This window comes from Psammomys obesus, unplaced genomic scaffold, assembly GCF_907164565.1.
Source record: "Psammomys obesus unplaced genomic scaffold, mPsaObe1.curated_primary_1811, whole genome shotgun sequence".
Classification (NCBI taxonomy): Eukaryota; Metazoa; Chordata; class Mammalia; order Rodentia; family Muridae; genus Psammomys; species Psammomys obesus.
In genome coordinates, this window is record NW_026593286.1 from 5,635,478 (window position 1) to 5,656,306 (window position 20,829).

A 20,829-nucleotide genomic window follows, 5' to 3' on the forward strand; every position below is an offset into this window, starting at 1 on the left:
TCTTGCTCTTGCACTCTCTTCCTCTCTCCTGCTCTCTCTCCTCTCTCTGTCGGGGCACCCCTGCCCCCACCAGGTCTGTCTGTCTATCTCTCTCTCTCTCCCCCCATCTCCATCCAATAAACCTCACTGGATTTAGGATTGGTTGTGTGCATGGCATTTTTATACAAATACTAACAAAGACTGGTCTTAGTAAGATCTAAAAAGGAGAGAAAGAGGAAGGGAGAGCCAGAGGAAGCCTCTTCAATTTTTCCATAACTACAAAGCACCATTCATCAGGCAATCAGAGCAGAATTCAAACTGGAGGCAGGTGATTCCTCCCACCAATGACCACAGCCCCCTCTTCACCTAAGATGTAATGGGGCCAGCCAGTCAGTAGTAGGTGGTAGGAGATTGCTAAATACCCACAACTCAAGGACACACCTACACTGGACACTGAAAGTGGAACTGCATAGGGAGGCTACATAGCTAAAGCCACTTGGAGGGCATTCAGCATTTCTTCCAGCAGCCACACACATGATGATACCAACCAGTTAGCAGAAACAAAATGGAGAACGTAAGTAAACTAAAAGTATATGCCATAAAGTATGTGCACAACTATGAAATGAATTATTTTAGAAAACAGAAAGCTGCTTTAGAAAATGCATGCTATTGGATTGGAGGAGTGACTCAAGAATAGACAGCTTGCCAAACATGGGAGAGACCTTTGGACCACTTGAGGATTGACAGAGAGAGGGGGGAGGAGGGCAAAGAGAAAAAGGTAGGGAAGTGGGAAGGAGGGAGAAAGAGAGGGGGGAAGAAGGAAGAGGTGAGAAAAAGGCAAAGGGAGAGAGGGGGAAACTTGTAACATGCTTCTCTTCATTAGTAAGTTCCAGGAAGACACTGCCTTTATTAGAAAATTTAAATTAATCATTTTTCAAAAGACAGGGAATACCAAAATGAGACCAGGATGAAATTTAAAAGACAACAAGTTAGATAAAGGCCAAGATTAGAAAAAGAAGCAAAATTCATCACCCAACAGCTGAATTAAAATCCAACTTGAAGGGCTAATGGGAAAAATGTAGAATACACAAAGGTATCAGTATAAAAGAAAACTGAGGTCCCCTGAACACTACAGGTTAAATCAAGAGAGGAGGCATAACATGAAAGGTCTATGGACACAATGACAAGAGGTCAGACTATCCATCCAGCCCACAAACAGTAACTGTACAAAATAATACAAAGAGGAGACCAAAGAGGACTTATATGGGAGAAAGCTGCCAGATTCTTTCAGGAGGCAAACTCAATCCAGGGCATAAAGAGTAAGCAAAAGCCCAAAAGCCTGAAGTGCCAAGACCACTAAGGCATTCCTGTCTTGGGCACGGGAGGGAGATATCCAGGGTCACACACCCACACTACCTCCACCACAGGATGCACCTGCGCCCCATTTATCACAAATGAGAACTGTGAGGCTCTAGCCTCAAGAGGAAGACAGATGGTAATACAGGTGGCAGGCCTGTAAAGATCACAGTTGGGATGAAGGGCCTGGCTCAGAAAAAATAGATAATGAGATAATTAAAATTAACAACTGCCAACCTGGTCTACATAGCAAGTTCCAGAGGTCGGAGCTACATAATAGAGAGAACCTGTGTTTATTTAAAAAATTAAAAAATAAAAAAAAAAAAAAACTATCAGGTCAGAAACATGGCTCAGTGGGTAAATGTGTTCATCCCTGAAGCTTATGGTAGAAGGGGAGCAGCAGCTACCAAAAGTCATCTTCTACACACACAAAAACATATATACACATATGCATAAGATAAATAAGTAAAAATTTTTAATTAAAAATAGCTAAGTATGAGCTGGGTGTGGTGGTGCACACCTGTAATCCTGGCACTCAGGAAAACAGGCCGGTGGGTCAATGTGAGTTCAGGGCCAGCCTGGTCTTCAAAACGAATCCAGGACAATGAAGGCTATACAGAGAAATTGTGTCTTGAAAAAGGAAAAAAAAAATAGCTAGATATGTTGATGTACACCTTGATCTCAGTGCTCACAAGATAGAGGCAGGCAGATCTCTATGAGTTCAAGGTCACCCTAGCTAGAGCTATACAGCAAGACCCTGTGTCAAAATCAAAAAATTAAAACAAAAACCATGACTAGCCAAATGTTACCTACCTATACCCCTAGCATTTAGGAGGCTAAAGCGCGAGGATATCAAGTGTGAAGCCAGCCTGGACTACATGCATAGTGAAGCTCTGCCAAAAGACAGAGGCTAGGGGAAGGAACAACAGAGCTGGAGTAAGTGACACAACAGAGGACCCTCCACTGTACACACTCAGGCTATGATAGGTACTAAAGGCTAAAACAAGCAAAGGCTGGAAAAAGACGTTTCCACAGTGCCCAGGAAGCCCCACTTAGAGAACCTGCTTGTTGAAAAGGACCCCACATCTCCACGAAAATGCCTAGTGATGACATTTCAGAGGGACAAGATGGCAGGACACAGCTTCTGATGGGATGCATGACAGAATTCAAAACTTCCCATACTCGAAGCTTCCCTAAACGCTAGCCTGGATCTTAAGGAGTCTCTGAGACCTCTCACTTTCAGGTTACAGGAAACAGAGGATAAAGAACAATGTGAAAAGACCCATAAGGAAGCAATCAGATCTTGCAACAACTGCTCTTACCTCTTCGGCATTTACTGTCATGGTGGGGAGAAGGTGAGGGAGCTGTTCTCACTTAAGAAACCAGAGCTAAGACAACCAGGTCAATGCAGGAATTGACTAGTACCTGCCCCAAGAAGGAAGCCATAAAAAACACCTGAGTTCTGTCAGGGAAATGTAAAAATTATCTGGATGTGTGATGTTAGTATGTTGCCATTACATTTAGGTGCAAAGACCTGATGTGCTACAGGAAAAGCTATAGTGTTCCGGGGACATCTGCTGAGGTGTTTAGGGCCCACAGCCAATTCTGTGCTGAAACCAAGTCACTCACCTTCCCTTCACTGCAGCTCCTCTACTTCTTGCCCCAACCTTTCTTTTTTGCCCTTCCTCCTATCTCTGAGCAGCATAATCCACTGTCACCCTGACCTGTCTCTAGGCTGGGATAAACTGTCCCCATAGCTGCCATATGGTGATTTGCAGCTGTGTGGAGAGAGGGAAAGGCTTTAATCCAGGAGAGCACACAGGGGTGGAGGTGATCAGAGCAAAATGCCCAAACTGGTCCTTAGTCATAGCACTGCCTCAGAAAAGGGACCCACTGCCTCATGAGAGTTATCAACCTCCTCTTCCCTGGCACCCATACCAAGCCAGCAGAGTCCTCTTAACTCTCTCTCAAACCCAGCTAGGTCCACCCACCCTGGCACAGGCTGCTGTGGGAACTGACAGCATCTTCTCAAACAACTGTGCCACAGCCAGAGCCATCTTGTTCATCTGGATCCTATCAGACTTCTTCCCTCTTGATGTGGCTTCCAGCACAGCCTGCCAGCCTCTTTACCCCTGCACCTTTAACCATCCTCAGCTCACTTCCTCAGTTCCCTCCTGCCACAGCACTTGTGCATATTCCCCCTTTACACAAATTGTTCCATTTTCTCTGGATTTGGTGTGTGGCTCCTCAAATTTCATGGATTTCTTTTCTAATGCCCATGCTGACTGATAAGAGATTTTCCTCTGCTTATGACTCCAGCTACATCAATGCTGTGCTCACTTGTTTGGCTGGTTGGATGGCAGAGTTGGTTTGGTTTTAGTTTTGGTTTTATTTTGTGTGGTTGGTTTTTTGTTGTTTTGTTTGTTTGTTTTTGGTTGGTTGGTTGGTCGGATGATTATTAGTTATTATTAGTTGGAGCCCTGTGTTTCAATCTGTAGCCCCACCTGTCCTCACACTCACTCCTGCCTCAGCCCTCTGAGTGTTGGGATTACAGTTACACACATAGTTTTGGAGGGATATTTCTGGGTCTGGGGGGGGGGGTGTTTGTTTTTGCTATCATTCAACTCAAAAAGTATTTCTAGCTTTCTTTGACCAATAAATTACTTAGAAATTGACACCTAAATCTCCAGATACACCAGACACACTAAACCGCTTAGAAGAAAAAGTGGGGAAGAGCCTTGAACTCATTGGCACAGGAGACAACTTCCTGAACAGAACACCAACAGCACAGGCTCTAAGAGCAACAATCAATAAATGGGACCTCATGAAACTGAGAAGCTTCTGTAAAGCAAAGGACACTGTCCTCAGAACAAAACGACAGCCTACAGATTGGGAAAGGATCTTCACCAACCCTATATCTGACAGAGGACTAATATCCAGTATATTTAAAGAACTAAAGAAGTTAAACAGCAAAAAATCAAGTAATCCAATTAAAAAATGGAGTACAGAGCTAATCAGAGAATTCTCAATAGAGGAATATCGAATGGCAGAGAAACACTTAAAAGAAATGCTCAACCTCATTAGCCATCAGGGAAATGCAAATCAAAACGACCCTAAGATTTCACCTTACACCCATCAGAATGGCTAAGATCAAAAACTCAAGAGACAACACATGCTGGAGAGGTTGTGGAGAAAGGGGAAACCTCCTCCACTGCTGGTGGGAATGTAAATTTTTACAACCAATCTGGAAAGCAATCTGGCGCTTCCTCAGACAACTAGGAATAGCACTTCCTCAAGATCCAGCTATACCACTCCTAGGCATATATCCAAAAGATGCTCAAGTACACAACAAGGACATTTGCTCAACCATGTTTGTAGCAGCCTTATTTGTAATAGCCAGAAGCTGGAAACAGCCCAGATGCCCCTCAGTGGAGGAATGGATGCACAAATTGTGGTATATCTACATAATGGAATATTACTCAGCAATAAAAAACAAGGAAATCATGAAATTTGCAGGTAAATGGTGGGATCTGGAAAAGATCATCCTGAGTGAGCTATGCCAGAAGCAGAAAGATGCACACGGTATATATTCATTCATATAGACATATAATAGAGGATAAACCTACTAAAATCTGTACACCTAAAGAAACTAATTACAAGGGAGGACTCTTGCTAAAATGCTCAATTCCTATCCAGAAAGGCAAAGAGGATGGACATCAGAAGGAGAAAAGAGGGGAACAAGTCAGGAGCATGACACAGAGGACCTCAGATACACTCTCAAGATTTCTTTGTATTAATTCTACAGAAAACATCATTATTTTTATACATAATTATACATAATTATCATAATTATAATTTTAACATAATTATCAGAAAACATACTCTGTATAGTTGCATTCTTGTGAACATTCCTGAAACTTGCCTTGTAGCCAGCACAGGAGGAATTTTGACAAGAGTGTCTATACATTTGAGACCTAAGTTCTGTGACTGTTGGGGTTAGTTGTCTATCCATGTGTCATGTTGTTCAATTCTGCTATATTCATAAGCTCTTTTCCTGATCTGCTTTGTCCTAACACCACCTTCAACATTTACATTAAATTATGAAGCTGTGTTCAGTGATGCATGCCTGAAAACTCTGCACTGGGGAGGCCAACAAGAGTGACCTAACAAGACACTGCCTCAAAAAAGCAAATCCTGCTATGATTTGGGGAAGATGAGAAGGCTGTTGATATTGTTATTGTTTTCAAATAAAGTCTCAAGTATCCCAGGCTAGCCTCAAACTCACCACATAGCTGAGAGTGACCATGAACTTCTAACTCTCCCTCCTCTACCTCTCCTAGGAATGCTATGTGTGATCTGCTGCCAGACTGTGCATATTTGAGCTTCCTGTTATATTTGTGTTAAATTTGCTTTTACATAGCTTGATGTTGTATTATTAGGTACTTAAAAGCTTCTCACAAGTTTTTAATTACTGAACCTGAAATCTTTTATAAACTCAATTGATTGATTGATTGATTGATTGATTGATTGATTTGCCTTTAGATATGATGACTTTGACCTTGGCCTATTGCATTGGATAGTAAAGCTAATACATCAATTTTCTCTTGCTTAGTCTTTGAATTACTTTCTCTACTTCTTTATTTCCTATCACTTTACATCTATGTTTTAAATAGCATATGTAAGTTTAGTTTACTCTTTCTTAGCTGGAACTTAAATCCACTTGCATCTATGTGGTGCTGGGCTCAGAATGAGGGCTTCACGTACACTAGGCAAGTGAGCACTCCTCTGCTTGTGTGCTACACTCCTTACACCAGCGGAAGCTTATGGCTACACTGGAACTCTAGACTCCTGTCTCAGTGTTTTCTTTCTTTTTGCCCACTTTCAGTAACCCTTTTTTTTTTCTTTTTCTGCCTTCTTTCCTAGAGTTTATTACATCATTTCCCAGTCCTTGACTTACAGCATCACACAGTCCATGGTTATTTTAGAGCTACTATACAGATTAGGACTCATCCTTAACTAGTTTAACATTAAGTGACTTTTCCTTTTAAGAACAGTTTTACAGGTTACCTTTCTGACTTTCATGACATGATTTATTTAATTCTATATATATTTTAAACGGAGCATGGTGGTGCATGCCTGTAATCCCAGCACTCAGGGAGGCAAAAGACAGGCAGATCTCTGTGAGTTCAAGGCCAGCCTGCTCTACAAAGTGAGTTCAGGACAGTTAAGGCTACACAGAGAAACCCTGTCTCAAAAAACAAACAAAGAAACAAACATAAAGACAGAGTCAATATTCACAGCCAATAACCACCTCGTCTTTTCCACACAAACATCCTGCACATTGCTCTTTTTTTTCTATCATCCTGTTTTCTATTCATTTTATCCTTTACAAATATTACAATGATAAACATATTCATATGTAAGTTTTCAATGGTTTTTAGACAGCATTCCCAGAATAGAATTATGCTCTTTTTTCTTTTTTTTATTTTATTTATTTTTTTATTAGTTACATTTTATTAACTCTGTATCCCAGCTCTATCGGGCTCCTTCATCCCCTCCCAAACCCTCCCTCCCTCCCTCAGCTCCTCCCTGCCCCTTTCCAAGTCCACTGATTGGGGAGGACCTCCTCCCCTTTCATCTGACCCTGTTTTGTCAGGTATCTTCAGGACTGGCTGCAAAGTCCTCCTCTGTGGCCTAGCAGGACTGCTCCTCCCTTGGAGGGTGGGGAGGTCGAAGAGCCTGCCCATTGAGTTCCTGTCAGAAATAGTCCCTGTTCCCCTTACTATGGGAAACCAATTGGTTCCTGAGCTACCTCGGGCTTCATCCGAGCAGAGGGTCTAGGTTATATCCATACATGGTTGCACATTGCTCTTTATCCCTTCTAACAATTCTAACCTTTCACTTGAGATCATTTTCCTTTCGATAAAACAAACAATCCCTAAATGTTTCCTTTACAAAACCAGTGTTTACTTGGTGCATAGTACTTGAGGTCAGCTCATTGCTTCATAAAGAATCCTTAGGTTCAGCTCCTTCCAGTACTTAGATTCAACTGACTCCTGAGTCCTGCAGTTTCTGTAAGAACACTGCTATCAACTGACACCCACTCTCTGGAGGGGTTTCTCTCTGACTGCTCTTTCTGAACACTACAGCTTTCACCATTGTATATGAAGGGCCTTGGTATATGTGTGCCTTTCCTGTGGACAGCGCCTCTTCTTGGCTGCAGGGTACTTTTAAAAGTTACTGTTTCTGCTTAAGTCTCTGTCTCCTGACAGTCAAACACAAGTCAGACCTTCACATCTGCCCTCTTCAGATGTTTCCTTTTTAAAAAAAAAAAATACATTTACATATTTGAAGTGAAGGGAAGCTTGTGCTGTGGTATGCATGTGGAGGTCAAAAGAAAACTGTCTGAAATTGATTCTCTCCTTTCACAGTGTGGCTCTTGGGGATTGAACTCATATCCCTGGGATTGGTGAAAAACTGCTTTACCCTCTTAGCCATCTCACCAGCCCCAGATGTTTCCATTCTTCATGTCCTCCTCAGGAGTCCTTGTGGCTATTTCCTTTATAGCTACCTTCTGGGCCACTGCAGTTTCTTAGGTATGTCTGTTCTTCCATTGATTGCTTAGTTTTGTTTATGACTTTTGTTCAGTCTCAGAATCTTCATTTGATTCTTGTGTATAGTTTCAGGTTGTTTGCCAATATTCTCATGGTCTTTATCTGCTTTAACATAACAAGTACAACTGTTTTTAAAGGCAACGTCTATCTACCTTGATAGCTGGATGTCTGTTGGTTTGGGTTTAGGATTTATTTTTATTATTTTTAAGTGTGTGTGTGTGCGCACGTGCGCACTTGCATGTGTGTAGGCTTGTGCACATGAGTATAGGTGTCCACAATCCCTGGAGTTGGACTTACAGACAGCTGGAGCTGCCCAACATGAGTGCTAGGAACTGAACTTGGGTCTTCTCCAAGAACAGAATTTCGTAAGTGCTGAGATGTCTGTCTAGCCCATGCCTGTTGGTTTTATCTCAGAGCCTTGACTCCCTGTGTGTAACCTTTTTATTGTGAGTTTAAAAACTGCATATCCTGGAAGCACTTCTCTGAGGAACCTCAGACCCTGGCACTCTAGCATGACTTTGACTTCATGGGACTGTGATCATTTTAAACAGTCCTTCCACAGTGTTATTTCTCCTTCACCGCATTCCTTAGAAGTGGCTTTTAGGGGTCCTGACCTAAATGACAGAGTCTAGCCAAGACTCCTGCCTTTCGGTCAAACCTGACCCTTCAGCCCTCCAGAGGCACTCCACAATAGAGCTCATCCTCCCAGCCCCTTCAATGTTAGCCCCACGATACCCTGTACTAGTATCCTGGCCTTCTGGAACCAAGCCCCACAGCCTGAAAGGCTGAAAATACAGGAAATTTATTGTCACAGTGCAGGAGACCCTGAAATGCAGGGTCTCCCTGTCAGCAGACCTACCCTTCTTCTGCTGGTTCCAGGGGAGATCCAAGCATGACTCCTCTAGCTCCCTAAGCACTGTGGAGTTTGTGGCTGTGACAGCATCCAGCTGTTTTGTCGTGTTTCTTCCCAATTACTTATTCATGTGTGCAATAGGTTGAAACATATGCCGCAGTGCACTGTGGAAGTCAGAGGACAATCCTGTGGAGTTGGTTCTTTGCTTCAACCTTTAGGTTGGTTCGAGGGAATCAAACAGGTTGCCACGCATACACTGCAAGTGGCATATTTGCTGAGCCATCTTGCTAGCTCCGGTACCCAGCTGTTTATACATGACTTTTTCCTCTGAGACTTTGGGTACAAAGTTCTTCTTATAAAGACATCAGCATTTACCCTGAATTCAAGGTAACTTAATTACCTTGAATTAAGTTAGCTAACTGCAAAGACTCATATCTAAGGTTTGAGCTAGATCAGATTTGGGAAAGACACTATGCCCACTACATACTCTAGTCCTAATTTCAAAGGCAAACGCAATTCCAAAGGAATATGCATATTCATCAAGGGCCATGATCCTCCCCAGAGCCTAGCCAGCATCTCAAGTCAGACACCGCCACTTAGCCCTGCACTCACCAATGTAGCGCATCAGTCTCTCAGCTTCCCTCTCATCTTTCTTCTCACAGTTCATCAAGGTCACTTCCTCAAGCAGTCCTTGGCAGTTCTCCCTGTGCTCAGGTAAGTCTCACCTTGATGTCTTCTTAGAGCACCCTGGCCTCATTAACATCCTTTGGTTAACCTCAAAGCCAGACAGAGTGGCTTCTGTCTGGACTCCTGGCTTACCTGTCCCAAACTGCTGCTGTTCAAGAAGGGACCAAGTGCCTAGCACAACAGATGACATGTCAGGACCTGGAGTCCTCGCTGAGACCAACCAGAACAGCTTGGGATAGCAGCTGTTTTCTGGGTTTGAACTGTCATGAGGACTCCACTGATGGGAGGCAGTTTCTCCATGGAGGGGTGGCTGGTCTAGTAAAGAGAGGACCCCTGTACAGGCAACATTATAACACAGTAAATGCTGTGGAAGATTTGAACATTTATAGGGGCTGGAAGTGGAAGTGTAGCTCAATGGTACAGCACTTGCCTAGCCCAAGTGAGGCTCTGGCTTCATCTCTAGTACAGGAAAAAGTAATAGGGGAGGGATCTTATGCCATTTTATACCGACTAGATCAGACATAATTTTAAAAGACAATAAGTATGAGCAAGGATGCAGAGACCTGGGGCCTCCTCCTCATACACATACAGGGGGAATGTAAAATAGTGCGACCACTCATGAGACAGCCCAGCAGTTCCTCAAAATGTTAAACAGTGTTTCTATACAGCCCAAAATTTCTACTCCTAGGTATATACCCAAGAGCAATGAAAACATGTCTACACAAACAAGTACACAAATATTCATAGGAGTATTATCAGAAAGGCCAAAAAGCAGAAGTAACCCCAATATCCATTAACTGATAAATGTATAAAATGAAGCCTATCTCTACTGTGGAATATTAATAAAAAAGGATGTGGCCAGGTGGTAGTAGCGCATGCCTTTAATCCCAGCACTCGGGAGGCAGAGGTAAGTGGATCTCTGTGAGTTCCAGGCCAGCCTGATCTACAGAGTGAGTTCAGGACAGCCAAAATTACACACAGAGAAACCCTGGCTCAAAAAACAACAAAAAAAGGGATGTGGTATTGACACATGCTATAACTTGAAGGAATCCTGAAAATATACTAAATGTAAGCACAATGATACAATATATACATATGTGTGAGTACCCTGATGAAACTCATCACTTTACATGCTAATAACTTTTTAAAATATGCTTAAATATTTAAAATTTTTATTAAATATGCTTAATGAAAGAAACAAGACATGAAAGACAGCATACTAAATGACTCCAGTTTTAGAAAATAATCAGCATGGGCAAGCATAGAGACGGAAATTACATGAGTAGTTGCTTCGGGTTGAGGGAGCTGAGAGGAAACTGGTGATGAAAATGTTCTAAAATTGGCTGTGGTGACGGTTGCACAACTGTGAATATACTAAAAGCCACCCAACTGTACAGTCTTTGTTTTGCTTTCTTAAGACCAGATCCTGTTAACACAGCCCAGGATATTCCAGACCCTCCTGCCTCAGCCTCCAGAGCCTGGAATTACAAATGTGTGGCACTATGCTCAGCTGAACCACACTGCTTACATTTCGAAAATGAAATGACATTCGAGTTATTGTCCTTGTTTTCCTTTTTTATTTTATTTTTTTGAGACAGGGCCTTATACCCTGAGCTAGTTTCCAAGGATGACCCTAAACTCCTGATTCTTCTGCTTCTACCTCCAACAACTGGGATCACAGGCATGGCCATCATACCTGGTTTATGTTGGTACAGGGCTTCACGCATTCTAGGCAAGCACTCTGACCGATAAGTGCCAGAGCTATGTTTCAAAACCTGACTTTTTCAAGTCTTTTAAAACTTGAGGGCTGGGGATATAGCTCAGCTTGTAGAAAATTTATCTAGCATTGAGACCCTAAATTTAATTTCCAGGACTGCAAAAATTAGGAGTGGTGGGGCAGTAGCACATACTCAGGATCAGAAGTTCAAGGTCATCCTCAGCTACATAGCAAGTTCAAGACTAGTTTGGACTACATGAAGCCTTGTCCCTTCAAACAGTGAAGTAAAAAAATAAAACTTGAACCCTTTTCTTAATTTCTATTAGTTTTCACTTCACAAAGGAAAAAAAAAAAAAAGCTTAACATTTGAAATCAGAAATACAAACAGTTCTTCAGGGTGTGGTGCCTCATGACTTTAATCTCTGCACTGGTGGGGAGGGGAGGGGTACAAGCAGACAGATCTCTGAGTCTGAGGCAACCTCATCTACAAAGTGAGTTCTGGCACAGTCAGAGCTTCACGGAGAAACTCTGGCTCAAAAAAGAAAACAGAAAAAGAAAAAAGAAATATAAACATTTCTATACCCAAACTAAAAAAAAAAAAAAAAAAGTTAACTTTTTAAAAACATATAACAAAATTCTATCTTAAATAATAGCTTCAAGGAAATTACACTAGCCAGGAGAGGTGGCACACCCAGCACTCAGGGAGGCTGAGATAGGCAGATCTCTGTGAGTCCAGGACAGCCAAGGCTACACAGAGAAACCCTGTCTTGGGGAAAAAAAAAAAAAAAAAAGGACTTACACTGCGCTTTACTCAAATTTCAAACTACACTCCTAAGTGCCGATGGGCTTACTACTCAGTGCATTAGCTGTTTCCTCTTTCCACCCTAGCTATGTGGTCCTGGAGTCATTATTGTGTATTGTGGTCGGAAAACACAACCAAAGCCATGTGTTTGCTGGGGGCAGTTTCAACTGCAAAGAATTCAAACAAGGAAGAAAAAAAAAAAAAAAGACACCAATCAAACACGTCATAAATGGCCATCCCAAATCTACTACATACATAGAATTTTCAATCAAACATGTCATGAATGGCCATCCCAAATCTACTACACACATGGAATTTTCAAGGGAGGCTTAGAAGAAAACTTTCAGAACTCTTTACTAGCAGAAGATGTACATAGACTTAGTAAAGCTTCTTTCGCTAAAGGACTGCCCTAGAGTCTTGCTTCTCAAACCATGCTCCCTGAACAGCAGCATCAACAATTCTGGGAGCCTGTTAAAAATAAACATTCTAAGGCCCCACCCCGTCCTCCCCAACCAGCATCAGAGAGTTAATAGGACCCTGAAGAGATGTGTCTGCACACTAAAATCTGAGGACCACTAACAATTTTCTCCTCCGTTAACACGGCTAAAGTTTGCCGTAGACTAATGTCTTTGAAAACCTGCCATACATACAGCTCTGATCCTGGGCCAGCTGGTCCTCTGATCCATCCCTGGTTCTTCTGCTGTACTTCAAACTGCAGAGGAGGTGACCCTTAGGGGCAGGATGGCCAGGCAGAAAGGGGTTAGTATTACGTGTAGCTCTGCCCTCCAGGGCTCTGCCAGATGGGACTCCAAGGTTCCAGTTTCTGCAGGAGCCCACTGCCCCTGGAGTCTGAAGCAGTCTCCTCCCTTTGACCTTTGTCCCTCCACTCCGTGGTTGCAGTGGCTTCCTGCACATTGCTTCATCTCTGAATTGCCTCACTGCCTGCAGCTTCCTCTCTGTTCTTCAGCACCTGTGCCACAGCTTCCCTACACTAAACGAATCTGATCAAACAGTGAGAGTAGGTTCTGATCATACCATTTGGCAATTTGTATTATGTGCCACACACATATACCAGAAAACTTTTGTGAATGGCTCCTCTGCTACAAATGGGAGCTATTGCACACAGTAATCGTCACAATCCCCACATCCTAACCAGCTCCTAGCTTACCCAGAAGAAAAATCAGCCTTGAGCTATCTGTACAGCAGATGTTAATGTATTCCCAACACAAGTCCACAGGGTGTGTTTTTAACACCACAACCATCACTCCCCCCACCAGCCAAAACATCTGGTATAACAGCTTGTCTTTGTCCGGAGGAGAGGCAGACAGAGACCTCCTGACAAATATATCTGGACTCACTGGAATCTCAGAGGAGTCCACCCTCTTCATGAGGATCTTGGCCTTCATTCATCACTCCCTTCAGTCACAGGATCTGATCTGCCTCACACCAGTTAAGGATCGAGCCCTAGTTATCAGGACTCCCTAAACATGTTCCTGGGGGCACACCTGCTCATCGTTCCATGCTTAGAATGACCTTCAGTAGTGCTCTCTTGCATGTTGGTGCTTCATACCTGGCCCTGACTGACCTTTCCTGCCTCTTCCCCTCAACCTAATCCACTGACTATTTCTAGGTGTGCCTAAGCTTTCAGACACAATGTTCAAATCTTCCACAGCATTTACTATGTCACAGCATCACATGTACAGAGGTCCTCTCCCTAATTGACTGGTAACCCCTAGTTGGAGGAAATGCCTTCTATCAGTGAGAATCTCACCAAGATTCAAACCCAGACCCACGTTTTACTATTTCTGCCACTGGGCAAGTCACTTCAACTGCTCCACTTCAGTTTCCAATCCCTAATAGCACAAAAAGGGGTTCTGGGAACTCGCTGGGTTATCAACAACTCTAAATAAATTAACTCAAGTGTTCAAAGCTAGCCCAAGAGAAACTGAAGAATCATCGCATACAATTGCTCTATCATCACTGCCACAGCTATAATAGCACAGGTGTTTGATCCCTTATGCTGAATGACTGGGGTACCTCACAACAACGTAACACGTCAGCACCTACAGGACAGCCATGGCAAGTAACAGAGCCTGACAGATAATAAAGCAAGAAATGGCTCGTCCAGTAAACGGTCACTAACTGGCCTGGGAGGAAAAGCGCACTGCAGCAGTACGCTCAAACCCGTGCCAGCCGGAACTGCCAGGGCTGCCCCACGGTGAACCTGCTCCTTGCCACCTGTCCAGCCACCTGCCTGAGGAAGCCTTTCCAACAAGGAGGGCTCACCTCAGCGAGAAACCAGACACAGTTTTCAAGAGGAACCAGAAAGGGAAAGCAAACGGTGCAACTTATTCCTAGGGAAAGAAAACAAAAAAGGCATGCGCCTCTCTGCACTGCATCCCGGGCGGCTGGAGTTCTCCTCGGGAGAGTTCCGTGCCCAGCGGGTGAGGAGTCCCGGCTTTCTCAAGGAGGGAAGGAGGGAGGGGGGCAGAAGCGGCCGCCACAAGGGCATCCCTTCCCTTTCGGGACCTGGGGGTGAGGATCCCGCAGCCGGGTGGGCACTGGAGGGGGAGGCCAACACAGGTGAGTGCACCCGGTGCTCAGACGTGCAGACCCCGGGCCCTCGGGGAGTGCGCGCCTGCGGCCCCCACAGCTCGCCGGGCCTCAGTCTCCTCAGCGGCGGCGCCCACCTGCGCCCAGTCCCCCCGCGGCCCCGTCCCCGCGGCTCGGTCCCCGCGGCCCGTTACGCGGCGCCGCGCTCGGCCCCGATGCAGCGACCGCAGCACCGCGGGCCGGGTAGGGCCTGGGCGGCCGCTCGCACACGGTCACGGGCCTCGGCAGGGACCGCGGCGTGAGGGGCGCGCGCCCGGCCGACGCCGCGGGCTCACCTTCTGCCGGATCTGGCCCGACGTGGACACCTTACGGATAAGCTTCTGTGGGGAGCCCGGCTCAGCCTCGGGCTCGCTGTCGGACGACTCCTCAGGCGGCGGCGGCGGAGGAGGCTGCGGCGGACCCGGCGGAGGGGCGCCCGCCGCCGCCGCCATGCTGCCCGGCCAGCGCGCGCGCCGCGGGGGGGCGGGGCGGGGCGGGGAGGGGAGGGGATGAGCGAGCGCCTGGGCGGGGCCTGGAGTGGGCGGGGCCTGGAGTCCGGCCGCCCCACCCTACCGCGCCCCCGTCGGCAGTGGGCGCCGACGCAGGCTTCTCGGGCTGTGGTTGGGGTGTTTCTGCTGCCCGAGCCGTCTCTTTCCTTCTGCTGTCGTCTGTCGTTTTCTTCTTGGGACACAATTTCTGTTTCTTGTTTCTGAATACAGTTTTTGTTTTTACACCCGAGCGTAAGTGACCTCTAGGAGGCCGCTGGACTATGTTGGTGAGACAGTTTGCTGAGTGGACGCGTACATCCTTGTACACCGGGAGGAAGGGAGGAGAAGACAGAACTTCTGCTAAGGCCACTGTTAAAGCCTTAGAGATGGAGAAAGTAAGCCGACTTTCCGAAAGGGGGAAGGAAGGAACTAAGGAAAGCTGGAGTTTAGAGGGAGGAAAATGGCAATAATACAGGAACGGGAGAGCTGTGGGGTCAAATGAGGCTTTGGGGACCAAATTAGGGAGACTGGCCTTTTCGGCTGAGACCTGAGCTGCAAGAAGCTCAGGGTGTGCGGAGTGGGGGAGGGGAACGCGATAAGCTGGGCCTGGCTGGGTCACAAAGCTTGGACCTATGATCCAGGTTTTGAAGTATTGAGGCTAGTAGCCACCCTGAAGTACTGGGTGGGGCTGAGAAAGAAGGGAACCGAGATTCAGAAGGAAGTGATGAGGTGCTAAAGGGAGACAGAAGTGAGCAGAATGAACTCTACACTGGGGCAAAAGTGGAGGATATGCAGTTGGAGAAGGAGTCACTTGAGTTTGGGGTGGATTTTTTTGGCACACTGAGATGGAAAAGGACTTGGTGCCAACCAGGAGAATGTGCTACCTTCTACTGTGTCCGGCTGAAAGGGGCAAGTCATTCTGCAGAGGACTGCCTAGCTATCCCTCGCTCTTTCAGATGGCTGCTGTTAGAGACCAGGTAGGTGCCTCTGCCCTATCCACGTGTCAGCAAGCTCTGGGCCTCAGTGTGCTGGGCAACTCTTTCCAGAGGGAATACATGTCAAACGCCGCCAGGAGCCACAGGATGCCATCTGGCACAAAGCTGAGGCCAGGACACTGCCCTCCCAGCCAGCACTCAGGACTACCAGTCCCAATACAGGATTGTTGTGGAAAAGACCTGAAACCCCTGGGTAAACCAGGACAACCCTGTGCTGTTGCCACTAGCTACTTTCAACTACTTATATTTAAATTCCAGTTAGCACTGGAGAACCCAAGGCCAGCCTAAGCTCAAGAAGGACATTGAAAAATAAAACAAACAAAAAACCAACGACAAGCCAAGTGGTGGTGGTGCATGCCTTTAATCCCAGCACTCCAGAGGCAGAGCCAAGTGGATCTCTGAGTTCAAGGCTATCCCTATCTACTGAGTGAGTTCCAGGACAATTGGGGCTACAGGGCTACACAGAAGACATCTTGTCCCAAAAATAAATAAACAAATATACAAAACTCCAATTAACTTTAAAAAATAAAATTTCAGTTCCTCAGTGGCAAGTAGCACTAGTCATATTTGCAGCACCTAGTAGCCACATGTGGCTTGACAGCTACCAGGCGTGTGCACTTCCACCACAGGAAAACTACCTCACATAACAGTGATGACCTCAAAGATAGAGCACCTGCACGTGCTAGATGAGACACAGCCCTCAGCCACACCCTACAAAGCCAGTAGAAACGAAGCCTGGCCTGGAAGTCTGAGGTGTCATGCCCTAAGCATGCCAGGGAGGCTGACTGAACAAAGGGATTCCTGAGTCTGGGGCCTGTAGGGTTGGTCTCCCTGGAAGTCAAGGCCCAGGGTAAGTTCATAGGTAGCATGTGGGCCAAAAGGCAGAGTATGGGGCTAAAAGAAGTTCACCATAAAACGTTACTGAAGTCTTGACCTCGAGGCCCTCAGAGTGTGACTGTATTTGTAGAGCAGGTCTTTAAAAGGTAATTATGGGGTCAGTGAAATGGCTTAGCAAGGAAAGGTGCTTGTTGTCAATAATGATGACAATCCTTAGAACTCATAGAGTAGAAATAAAAAAGCTTACCACATGTTGTCCTCAGACCTCCACGCATGGCACACACACCCACTCACACACACTAAATAAAATTTCTAATATAAAAAGTACTTTTTATAAATAAGAGTGGAGCCAGCCCCGAGGGTGTGAGCACCAGAGAGCTGGCCCAGCCCCTCACAAGCTGTAGCACTTGGGAGAGGATCCCCAACCCTTGACTGGGCAGCACAATGGAGCTGGCTCTGGAGGTGTCCTGGGAGTGAGCCAGCCCCACGGGCAGGAGAGCAGAAGAGCCGACCCTGCCTTCTGCCCGTGTCAAGGTTGGGTGGTCTAGCCTGAGCAGCGCTGGAGAGCTTGCCTGGTGGTGCAGATAGTGGAGAGCCTGCAGCTGACAAAGTTAGCCACCACCCAGATCCCGCCCCAAAATCTCTATCATCTATGAATGATTGGGATTTGTGTAAAGGCTGCTGTTCCAAAGCTACAGCATGGCTCTGAGGAGGAGTCCTGATGAGGCTCCAATATTGATGGGAGCACAGAAGCCAAAGATCCCAAACTAGACCAATGACTCATTGCAATGAACGTTTGCAAAATGAAAATGTGTGAACACAGAGGGATATGCTGTGGGATACACTGTGACACACTACAGCTTCCACCAGGTGATGTTTTTTTGGGGGTTTTCTGGGTTGTTTTTTTTTGGGGGGGGAGGGCAGTAGGCAAGGGTGAAGGTCAGATATGAGGGGACAGGGAAATGAGCAGGAATTTCACATGTGAAATTCACAAAGAATTAAAAGTTAAAAATGAATAAAAGGAAACTATATAAAAGAAAAAAAGGAATAAATAAAGGAAATAAATAAGTAAAGGAAACTATATTAAAATGAGGTCACTGATGCCAAGCAGAAGCTGGGTTAGGCAGATCACAAGTTTGAGGACTATTAGCTAGGCCCTATTCCAAATTAAAGGAGGAGACAAAGAGGAGGAGGAGAAGGAAAACCAAGCACTGCTACACTGGGCAGGGAATCACACTGTGGACTAGAATGGATTAGACAGGAAAGGCATTAGAAAGCACTCATAACCACTCTAGACACCAGCTCTCAGGTGTCAGTCTTAGAGACAGTGATGATGGACTGGAAGCAAAGCAGAAGAGAAGATGACCAACTGCTCATAGTGCAAGAGGGGAGCAGGAATTTGGATGTCATTCCGTGAGGGCCTTTCTGGGGATGGCAGCATCATCAGCAAGAGCACCAACACATAAGGAAGAAATGGATTTGGCTTGAGGTGTTGGTGTGTTCACTGTGCTTTCTAGTAGCTCAGGGTACATCTGGGCTCCAGAGTTCATGGATTTTAGAAACCAAAGCCATGGGTAAGAACATGACAGCAACCAGGCATAGTGGGGCACACCTTTTAATCCCAGCACTCAGGAGGCAGAACCAGGCAGATCTTATGAGTTGGAGGCCAGCCTGGTCTTCAAAGTAAGTCCAGGACAGCCAAGGGCTCTGTTACACAGAGAAACCCTGTCTGGCGGGGAAAGGGGTCATGACAGCAATGGCAATTGGCAGGAAGAAATCATGGCTGGATAGGAAGATGGACAGATAGCTGCAATTAGGAAAAAGCCATAGAGAGTATCACAGCCAAAGAGCCTAAGGAGAAAAGATGACTGTGTGTCACATGGATCCCAGACATGCTCTGGGAACAGGAAAGGGGCGCTGGGTAAGAAAATCTGAGCAAAGTATGTGTTTAGTTTAATAATAATGTATCAATGCCAATTCACTTGGTGCAAGCGCTGTATACACTGATATAAGATATTAATAGGGAAACTGTAGGTCCTTCTGTGCTCACTTTTCCGCAAATCTAAAAACTATTTGAAATAAAACATGCTTAGGAGAAAGGTATTCAGCTTGAAAAGAATTACATTATGCTCTGAAGACAGGAAAACCTAACTTGGACATGAATTTTTTTTTTTTTTTTTTGACATGTGAAGAAGCCCCTTTGTTCCCTGGTAAATGCTCAGTGTGGTTCCCTTGGAGATCTCAGAAGGGCTGAGCCATCAACTCCCCCAAGGCAGCTGGCTAGGAAGAGCACATTCCCTTGGGTGCTTCTTTCCCTGAATGAGTCATACCATGAATCATGTCTAATGATGTGCTGCGCCCTGAGTTTACCCCACCTGGAGGGCACACCAAGGTGGCACTAATAACACACCTCACATCCAACCTCATCCGTCTCAGTAACACCCAAGGAAGAGGACCAATCTTGTCACAAAGAACCAAACGCCTGGCTAGAATGACTCCTCCTGACAGCCTGGGATGACCCTCATATTCCGTGATGCAGGGCAGCATCTCACTGAGTGTGACAGAGAGTCCCCTGGGCCTCAGGACATTTGTGACAACCGCAAGAACTCCAACACACACACACACACACACGAACTTCCAGATGGGCATGACTTCCACCCCTACGTGCCCCACCCTACCCTGGGACCTGTAAACTATCTTGCCTGTGAAATCTGTGAAATGGATAGGGAAGCAGGCAATAAGACATGTCAAAAGAGCAGGAAAACCAACAACTCTGAAAGGAGTTTGCATGTGAGAAAAAAAAAAAAAAAAAAAAAAGACAGAGTCATAGATTCACAGGAAAGAGGGAAGACTGAGGAGTTCCAAGCCGGGTTGGGGACTACACCAAGGTAAGCACTTTCATGCAGCATTGTATGACTACAGCTTTGCAAAATGAGACCGCTAGGTAAAGCAGCAGTCCCTTGAGGACTCTGTCATATCTCACAACTACTGTGTCAGTAAAATTTTCAAAGAACTTAAAGGGCAGCCATTGTTTAATCATTAAGCACTCTGCTATCCTGCCTGACCCTACAAACTCTGCTATCTTATCTCTCTCACCTGCAGTTTCTCACCTAACAAATGGTGGTGGTGGTGGTGGTACCAACTGCCAGAGCAACTGGGTGTCACATGTGAAATGTGTAAAATGCCTGACATTAATGGCAGGAATCGATGCTTCTCCAGGCCCTTTATCCCAGATTCATCTAGTGGCTAGTGAGATAGCTTGGTTAGTGCTTGCTGTCAGGCCTGAGAACCTCAGTTTGATCCCCAAGGACCCTTTTAATGGAGACAGAGAAGGGATTCCTGAAAGCTGTCCTGACTTCCATACATATATGACAAGTGTGCGCTCATATACACACACACTTACATAAATACATAAATGTGAGTCTTAAAAAATAAAACAATAAGCCAGGCAGTGGGGGACACACTGTAGAGACAGATCTCTGTGAGTTCAAGGCCAGCCTGGGCTACAGAGTGAGTTCCAGAACAGCCAGGGCTACACAGAGAAACCCTGTATCAAGCAAAACAAACACAAAACAACCCCCCCAAAAGCCCTCAAAACCACTAAATTCTAGGGCTGTTCAGATGATAGAATGAGTAAAGGTTCTTGCTACTAAGTTCTTCCACCAACTTTGTCCCAAAGACTCCTTTGTCTGTGTAACACACTCAATTCCTTGTACTTTTTTATTTTTATTTTTTGCATTGTATTTCACCTATCCCCCAAACTCTGAGTCACACATGCAACCTACCCTCAGCCTTTTTGTCTCCTGAGGGTTCTGCATGCCAGCAAAGAATACGTATGTGTAGGCTGAGCTGAGCCAGTAAAACACACACACACACACACACACACACACACACACACACACACACACA

General features: G+C 45.5%; 1 protein-coding gene across 2 annotated transcripts in view; it reads right to left on the bottom strand.

Annotated features, from left to right (window-relative positions):
• The window catches only part of Dgkd (diacylglycerol kinase delta), a 96,245-nt gene extending 81,191 nt beyond the window's left edge, over positions 1 to 15,054 (bottom strand). For both annotated transcript variants that reach the window (XM_055616374.1, XM_055616373.1), the window contains exon 1: positions 14,897 to 15,054. In XM_055616374.1, the coding sequence (XP_055472349.1) occupies positions 14,897 to 15,052 (156 nt within the window). In that variant the 5' untranslated portion in view covers positions 15,053 to 15,054. The remainder of the gene's footprint in view (positions 1 to 14,896) is intronic.
• Positions 15,055 to 20,829: the final 5,775 nt, after the last annotated feature.